This window comes from Sander vitreus, chromosome 7, assembly GCF_031162955.1.
Source record: "Sander vitreus isolate 19-12246 chromosome 7, sanVit1, whole genome shotgun sequence".
Taxonomy (NCBI): Eukaryota; Metazoa; Chordata; class Actinopteri; order Perciformes; family Percidae; genus Sander; species Sander vitreus.
In genome coordinates, this window is record NC_135861.1 from 17394833 (window position 1) to 17403924 (window position 9092).

Here is a 9092-nt window from a genome sequence, read left to right on the forward strand (position 1 = left end):
TAACTGCGGCAACACTGTTTGCAATAAATATTTCATACATACTGCGTGGTGTATATCTGTTTCAGTTATCACTGTTTTGAATGTCATTGATGTTCAGAAACACTTTCTTTGTTAACAAAAAGCTGTCTTTATTGCCCAATAAAGTAAACATAACATTATTACAACTATTACAACTATTAGAACCATAACTTACATGTCACACACATAAAAAAGGCACTCAAATGTATAAAACAAAAAAAAGACACACAAGACCACGAACCAACAAAAAAAACAGCTATTCTGAAATTCCAGACCCTAGTCTGATGCCTGTTGGCCAGTAACCTTTCCCTCCATACCCCATTTCTTTCATTAGTGTCCTGTATCATAACCAACAACAATGTACAGGTGCATGAACAGGAATGAATTACAAATGATTACAATAATACAGTACCAATACAATAATGAATGGCTACAACATGAACGCAGAAACTTCTGATCGTTTTCAGCCCGAAAGTGGATCAGCTGCCGGGTTTCCTCATGCGTCCCTGGGTGATACAGGATGGTAAATGTAAAGCAAGTATCAATGTCGCCAAAGCAAGTAGTGTTATGCACTGATATCAAACGAAATTCGCTGCTAATTGAGTTTAGTTAACACTGTAGACATGCATGGAGTCCATTCAAGGCAGAGAAAACAAGAACAAGAACACGGTTGAAAATATATATGTACATGACAGTGTAGAGCACAAAACAAGACTTTCGTAATTTTGAAATCAATTTTAAGCCGAAAATACTTACATTTATGGGTCTCTCTGGTCGGCATTGTTGCCAGCTGTGCAGTGTATTCTGGGTACCCCTTGCTTGCAAGTAAGCTTGCGACTTTGCTTAAAACTAAGGGGTATCTACCCCTTCCCCTTAGCCCTACCCCTCGATCAAAATGAGAATTGGGATAGCCCTTACTCTCACGTGAACGCGCAAAACTAAGGGGAAGGGGTAAGACTAAATGTCGCACTCTGTCCTTTCCTTCTCTCCTGGCCAGCGTGCGATACTGCTAAGATGGAAGGACGCTGCTCTGCCCACTCACACTCACACAGTGGTTAAGGGACATTACGTCTTGTTAAAATCTTGAAACAATTCGCTACTCGGTCACAGGCTGCAACAACAAATTCAAAAAGGCGTGGGGGCCTTTTCTAGAACACTTTCAGAATTCCAAGTCAATTTATAGACACCCCCGTTTTTACATTGGGTCGTTGAAATATCATTTTCAGTCATATAATTTAAAATGTTATGCCTTTTTTTCCGTCATCTATGTATTTATTTTACTTTACTATGTATTTATGTTCTGTTCTCCCATTTATCACTTCTTGCTATTTAACCTGCCTTCCTAATTTGTCCTTGACTGGAAGGAGAACCAAAATCCTTAATACAGACACTAAGAAAAGAAAACAAACACCTCTTTAAAATATTTTTCATAAAACAAAACTCAGTTTTTATACTATTGTAATTAAAGCTGTCATAGAAAATTAGTATAAGTTGATCCTTGACCTTAGCCCACTATCTTAAAGGGCTTTACAATCTATACAGCATACAACACCCTCTATGCTTAGATAGAATAGACCAACATAGCAAAATTACAGTATGGACAATCTGGATGACAAAAATATGAATAGATTGTAAACAATATATAAAGAACCTTGAACAAAAGGCCTCAGTGGTACTTAATGGAACTGTGGGGTCATTCCATACTAAAGTCTTCAAGTGTTATTTTTTCCTGATATGGAATGACAGTCTATATGATGAGAAACACACTCATTTTGAGTAAAAACAGGGTTTCAGTCCCAGCAAGTACCAGAGAGTTACGGCCTCAGTCAGTCTCCAACAGAGAGTCAATGCTTTCAGGTGGCAGCGCCCAGTCTTTTTGACTGAGCAGCGAGTGCAGGTGAGCAGCAGTGGCTTTTTCCCTCTGGCAGGTGCTCCAGTAGCGCAGCATGGCAAACACTCGCTCTACATGGAGCGAATGGTCCTCTACAATCTGTTCCAGCTTTACGGAGGGGATGTCCAGAGCCAGTCTGCCAATCTCCTTCCAAGATCTGCCAATGGTACGAGCCACGGTCATCAGCTGCTTCTCCTTAACTAAGCGAGAGCCTGTGCAATGACACAGAGGCAGATAAAGTAGGTGAAGGTCTCTACAATGTTTTAAAGGGAAAAGCTTTGAGTGTAGTGTGACCCACCTTTGGTGTAGATCTTTTTGGATGGAATAGTCTCTTGTAAGTCTTCTCTTTCTCTCTTTCTTGATGTTTCGCCTTTTCGTTGTAAATAGAGAAAACTTTTATATTTCACATGGAAATCTAACAGTATTTCACAATGCCATTGCTGACCATACTTAACAGACTTTGTCCTACCTGAAGACAGCGTGTTGACTTGCAGATCCTTAATGAAGCGAAGCCTTGGGAAGGTTTCCTGCAGGGCCGGGTCGTTCAGAAGTTCCAGCAGACCCCGCGCTGCTTCAGGACCTCTCTGGATGATGTGATCCAGCAGGTCTGTTACCTTCTCACTAGGAACACGGCAAGCTTTCATCTGCTGGTAGCCGTGAACAGACAGCAGACAGCGAGAGTCTGCATGCTGCAGGACAAAATCGGCATCGGCACTGAGAATGTCTATCAGCTTGACCTTCTGGCTTCTGAGTAGCTGGATTTCTGCTGCTGGTTCCTCAGCCATGACTGAGTATCATTTAAATGAGAAATAAAGTGATTATGTATTCTTTTAATGGAAGCACACATCAAATCTGAAATAATTGCAAAACCAATTTTTGAATACATTGTGGCAGTTCAACAAAACTCAGTTGTACTGCTTTAAGTAATGAAACCCTAACAGATATTATTGATAGAGAATGACAGGTTATCTCCATTGCATCTACAGTCATTTTCTGCCCAATATGTCAAATTCCCTTGTTGCTGATTAGTATAGGCTCACAGTATTAGAATCATGGGCTACCGTTGCTTACATCTGAACAGAGGTTATGACCCAGCTTAAAAGGGGGTTTAAAGCCTCAAAAGATTTCACATTTTATAACACAAGACTAGGAAAAATGACCCAGCAGACTCTCTTAGTCATGTTTACATGAAAAAGTCAATTCATTGTCCTGCACAATACCTGCATAATTCCTACAAGACTCCTTCACGACTGCAACTGTAACTAACATGAATATAGAGATATAATATACTCACATCTATTTGAGGAACACTCACTATTTGAGGAACACTTCCAAAGCCACTATAGCAAGTTCTCTCCAGTGATTTGTTAATGACCAATAAGCAGCCAATCTGTCAAAATATAGCTTATATTAATATCTTGATGCAAGTAGGCTAACTGTGTCTACTAGCACAATTACCGATTGTTGGTCATGAAGAATTTCAAGTGTTAATAGAAATACATAATTATCTATTTAAGTTCAAGTATATATCAATCTTCAGCAAATCAACAAGAGCTAAAATGGGCGTATTTATGTATATATACATACATACATATATATATATATATATAATATATATGTATATTATATATGTATATATTATGTATATATACATAAATACGCCCAAATATACAATATAATATTCTAAGGGGGGAGAACTTAATTCAAAATAATGTTTATATGTTTGTTATTTTAACACAATATTATTTACATTCTAAAACTACATTACAACAATATGTATGTTTCAGCAGTCCAATGCTCAATATCTGTATGTCTGGACTTCCTGGTTTCCTGCCGGCTACCATTCAGCGTGCACAGCCTCTTTTGTCGTCCAGCTCCAGATGCGCCTCACACTCTCTTACAGTAAGTACGACTTTTACTCTATGTAAAAAAACAAAATATATTCCCATAAGCCTCTCTTACCATTTATTGTAACAGCTGGAGTATTAGAAAAACACACGATCAAACAAAAACAGCTGTTTGCAGACAGACTGAAAACATATTTCCTTCTGTTTACATGATCACATGCACCATGCTCCTTTTACTCCCGCTGCTTTATCTTCTTTGTCTATTTTCGACAGACAGTGGAAAAATGTATTACCACCAGCATTTCTTTTCTGTGTGCTTCCATCCAGTGGATGGAGGATTTAACTGCAGTAATCTGCCACGGCTGTGAGGATTTGGTGACATCTGGTGGAATTGATTACACATTGCACTAGTAGCAGAGCCAGTCTACCTAACCCTAATTAGAAATTATTTGAGATAGTAGTGAGGGAAGCACTCATGGGGCTTTTATTCAAGGTAAAACTGTAATAACACAATGTTTAAATAAAGATAAGACTTTATTGATTCTATCAATAAATTATTGATGTTACGGCAGAACAGAGACAGGCTATGAGCTTAGAAAGCAGATAAAAAAACTATTTGAAAGAAACAAATAATAAAATAAAATAAGAGATTGACGGAATTATGAGTGAGATTAAAAAAAGATATCAAAAACAATAATATGAAGTATATATATATATATATATTATAAATAAAAGAGAATATTGTGGCATATAATATGATAATATAAAAGTACAATAATAACAATATAGTAGCAATATAATATTGTTACATAGTGATATTATAATGCAATATAAAATGAAATTGTATTATAGATATGTTACTACTACTTGTACTAGTACTCCTGAAAAAGATATATATATATATATATATATATATATATGAAGAAGAGAAGAGAATAATGCTATGTCTAATGCTGTATCGCTGAAATGAACACATATCCAGGAGACAAACACTGACTGCTGTTGTTATTCATTTAAATTGTTAAACTGTAAACTAAATGGCTTCTCTTCTTCTGGGCCTCGAAGCTCAAACATTCATGTCGGCACCGAGAAACGTGTTGTTGTTCATACAGTCGAAGTGGAATGCTGTAGACATGGAAATAAATATTTGATAGTTTTATTTGAGCAGAAAAGATTCACTGAATGAATACCAAACAGAAGATGTGTGTGTGTGTTTGCAGGTACATGCATGGCCATGTGAATGATGTAGTTTAGTGAATAACTTCCTCCCCAGGCCTCTGACTGTTACCGAACAACAATTATCAGCCGCCACCGGTCACACGTCTGCTTAGCCTGTTTACTCAGTTTCTCTGGGAAATGATGAATCAATATGTTATTCCTGGACAGATATTTGCTTTGTGTGAGAGGAAAAGCCTCTCGAGCCCATTTCATCCACACACAGTATACACTCTGAATCACTGTTTGTATTAGCTGTCTGAATAAATCCAGTTTTCTCTCTGCCTACAGTGGGAGGAAAGAGTGGAGAGAACCATCCTTTATTCTTATTGTTTATTATTACCACCCAGGTGAGACTGCTGTATGAGACAATTCATCTACCTTAATGTACGTCTGATGACTTTATTATGCTATAAATTTGCATTATGTTCAGACTTGATCTTGAGAAGATACATTGTGAAGACTTACACAGTGATCTACTGATCTCAGAAAATATGCACATGTTGACACGCTGGTGAGCTTTCAACTCCAAATGCTGTATAATGTGCCAATGAAATGTGCACTTAGTCATTTTGCATTAAATCACTGCAACACAAGTGGAGCATGTTCTGTATGGAATATGAAAATGAACCTACTCTGCCGCTGATCGAGCACGATCCCACTCATACTCTTGTGCTTTTCAGGCCCCATCGCGCTCTCTGTCAAGTGGTAAACTCCATTTGTATGTGCATGCTAGTGGTGGATGGTATAATAGCTTGGACACTCCACAGTGCTGATGGAGAATAATGCAGTTTCCTTATGAGTGACTCTGACTCCATTCTACAGACCTCTGCACCTGGAAAATTGGGATTTTGTAGAAGAGTGTGTGTGTGTGTGTTTATTTATGCATGTATACAATTCAAGAGTGAGCTGGTGCAGCAGCCTCCTCCGCGCCTTAACAATAAATTAGATTTACATGTAAAGTAATGGGGGGAATTGCTCTACCGACAGTCTTTAGCACTCTGAACCGCAACGGACAAAATGAAGTTTGGTCTACATTTGCTTTCACAATACACAAGTATGAACTTTTGTGTGGTTACAAAGAAACAATTGTGCACTAAAACGGAACTCCTTCACAAGAAAGAGGTGGTGAAATTCTTCATAAAAGAGACTTCTCTCCTTTGAATAAGCATCCACTTTACAAATAGCTTCAAACACAACTCCTTTGTTATATTTCCTTGAAACTTAGACTTGAGCCCACATTTGCAAGGATTCTACATGAAAGCTCCGCTCACAGAACTGGTATGGTTTTATATGATGAAAGAGGCTTCACCTTTTTGTATGAATAGACTCTCCCATGTAGAATTTTTTATTTGCTGTAGCTGACTGTAGTTCAGCTGGCACACAGGGGCCTTAGAGATGTGACCCCCCACTCTCAGGGTGAATGGAGCAGCAGCGAGGGGACAGCCATGCATTTGAGTGACTCTGACATGTCTGTTTGTTTAACATGCATTATATATGAAATACCAGAGTGAAAGGAGGAAAGAGCATGGGAGCAGGGCAGCAGAACAGAGACAGGGAGGAAGAGAGAGTGACAAAGGGAAGCAGCTGTTTACAGTGGAAACATACTGTAGGTGGAAAGCTTCAGTTTCTTGCAAAAAGAGGCTAAATTTAGTATTATGACGGAAGAATAAGTGCAGATAGAAGAAGAATAAGTTGCCTCCAGAAAAGTAGAAAAAGAGATTTCAGTAAGGCTCAACTCAGAGCGCCTAAGTAATGCTATCTGAGATGATATTATCCTTACTTTTAGAGGAAAGAAAGTTGTAATATGGTATAAAGGCAGGATAACCATCCATTATCATTCAGCACCATTATAATATGCATTCTCTCAAATTAAACATATATGAAGCTGCTATTCATTATGGGAAGGAGACAATTTGCAGAGGACTTATAGGTTGAGCCCGTAATGTAATTGACTAGTCCATCAGCGCTGGTAGAAGTGTACATAATTTAAGTGTGTGTGCTCCTCAGCACCCCTCCTTTAGAGAGGAAACTGAAAAATGACAAATACAAAGGCATTTTCCTCCCTTTAAGTCTAATGAATGGAGTCTGACTGACACACATTCTCAGACTGCAGCCATGGAGGAGCTGCTGGAGAAATTGGATGAATGCAGGAGAAGGGACTCTGTGTGTTTGTGTGTGTGTGTGTGTGTGTGTGTGTGTGTGTGTGTGTTTTTAAGCAGGAGACTTTGAGATCATTACAGTTGAAGTCACTGGACTCGCGGAGAGGAAATTGTCAGATGATGTCAGTTCATTATACCTGCTGTAATTCAATGAAGTCACCCGTCAGAGTTGTGTTGAGACACTGTTTACAGGATTCAGCAACCATTCAAATCTGCATCATCACATCAAATGCAAAGGAACAAAGTGAACCAAAGATGGAAGAGAGCAAATTGATGTGTCTATTGCAGTGTAAGTCAACCTCTAGAGGGCGCTCTTATCATTCTAAAGTATTATTTGAATCCCTCACTCATAGCATACCTTTTGGATAATTTCAGCCATAAAGCTCAGACCTGCCTCAACCCAACAGCATCTCTGTTCTTAGACATGAGACAATGCATGTAAATACATCCTGACCTCCCGCAAGAAACCCAGAGGCAAAATGGACCCACACTGTGCTGGCTTTGGGGTCTGGTTAGGACTGTCCTAAATTATGTTCCCTCTGTCTGGGAACTGGATTGACCCTAGACTGAGGTCTGAATCTGAAAGTGTAATGTTTTCTGAGTACATCACACCTAACCTTTTGATCCAAGCGAGGGCCTCTGTTGTGACAACGACTGAACATCGACTCACATCTTCTATCTTCTAATGCATTTAGGGTCCTTGTGGATTGGCAGCAACATGAACAATAATGACAACACCGGCCTGGTTTAAACTTACAAGGAAAAACTGTGCAGAATGTCTTCCCACTGCTGTTAGGGTTCTAAAGAGATTTAATAAATAATTGTTACTCAAGTCAATTAGGGGACATCATCATTTTTACAGAATTCCCAGATAACAACTTTCTCTGTGGTTTCCTAACAGGTTCACCACTCATTGCATCACAAACATGATCCTGTGAATCTGTATTGCATATTGTGAATGGTTGTTATGCATGCTTGATGTTAGTCACAGTAAGGCAATATAAGCAGTTTCATCTGTCACAAGAAACATTTCCAAGTTGTTCCTTCTGGCGTTTAGTTAATCACTGTATTTGTCTTAGAAGTGTCCATAGATTGGTAGTGAGAGGTTTGCAGATACTCTTGAAGTGCAGATGCACTTGCAACTGATGTCTGCAGTGACTATATTGCACACAGTCATCATATTTTGAGAAGGCACTGCCACCTGCCTGTTCCCCTATTCAAAGCTCAATAGTAATGGAAATATGACAAATGTTTGAGGTTGTATTATCTATTTATGCTTGCTGGTTACTTTAAAAGTGTGAACATAGATTAGTCTTTTGGTATTGTGTGTGTGTGTGTGTGTGTGTGTGTGAGTGAATTTACCTGCATGCTATTTAGCTTGCTTATGATTAATGATTTTCTGAGGTCGGATACAGAGCAAAACAAAAGCAAACAAGGTTTAGTTTTTCCAGTTACGTACTGCATGTGCACTGCACAAACAAAAGCACTCATCTACATCTACCTACTTATTTGCATTGGTAATATTGTTTGGGCTCCAATGAATAAATTCACAGAAGTATTGGTTTTATTTGTAGATTTCATGGGGAAATACAGAGAATAGAAAGGAATAATTATTGAACCTAACTGCTTTGCATTGCCTTCAGCTATATTGTGTCTTATTCCATCAAGTGAATATAACAGTAGTTTTCAAGGCTTATATTATCCTCAGTATTCATCATCAACTGAAAGAATCCCTGGAACTTTATTGATCTGATCAATACAGGAAAAACAGTGCTGTTTGTAACAAAATCAAACCCCAGGCAGTTAGTTTCTTTGCCGTCATAAAAATTATATAACCAAGCAAATTGTCTCTCATTCTTTCCAGTCAGCTACCACCATTACCTGCACACAATCATTTCTGTTGCACTTACTACATGCTAATATCCCCATTAGTGCAGCAAATTTGACTGGGTTAAAGAA

At 38.5% G+C, this 9092-nt stretch overlaps 1 protein-coding gene across 2 annotated transcripts; it reads right to left on the minus strand.

The window, feature by feature from the left end:
* Positions 1–1428: 1428 nt before the first annotated feature.
* Positions 1429–4017, minus strand: LOC144520928 (uncharacterized). 2 transcript variants are annotated; one of them, XM_078255053.1, is made up of 4 exons: positions 3872–4017; positions 2379–2696; positions 2208–2279; positions 1429–2121 (listed from the first exon to the last, which is right to left on the minus strand). In XM_078255053.1, the coding sequence occupies exons 2-4, from the start codon at positions 2692–2694 to the stop codon at positions 1841–1843; spliced, it is 669 nt and encodes a 222-aa protein (XP_078111179.1). In that variant the 5' UTR covers positions 2695–2696; positions 3872–4017; the 3' UTR covers positions 1429–1840. The 2 variants fall into 2 exon arrangements, with proteins under 2 accessions (XP_078111179.1, XP_078111180.1); XM_078255054.1 differs by lacking the exon at positions 3872–4017 and adding an exon at positions 3751–3865.
* Between the last annotated feature and the right edge of the window lie 5075 nt (positions 4018–9092).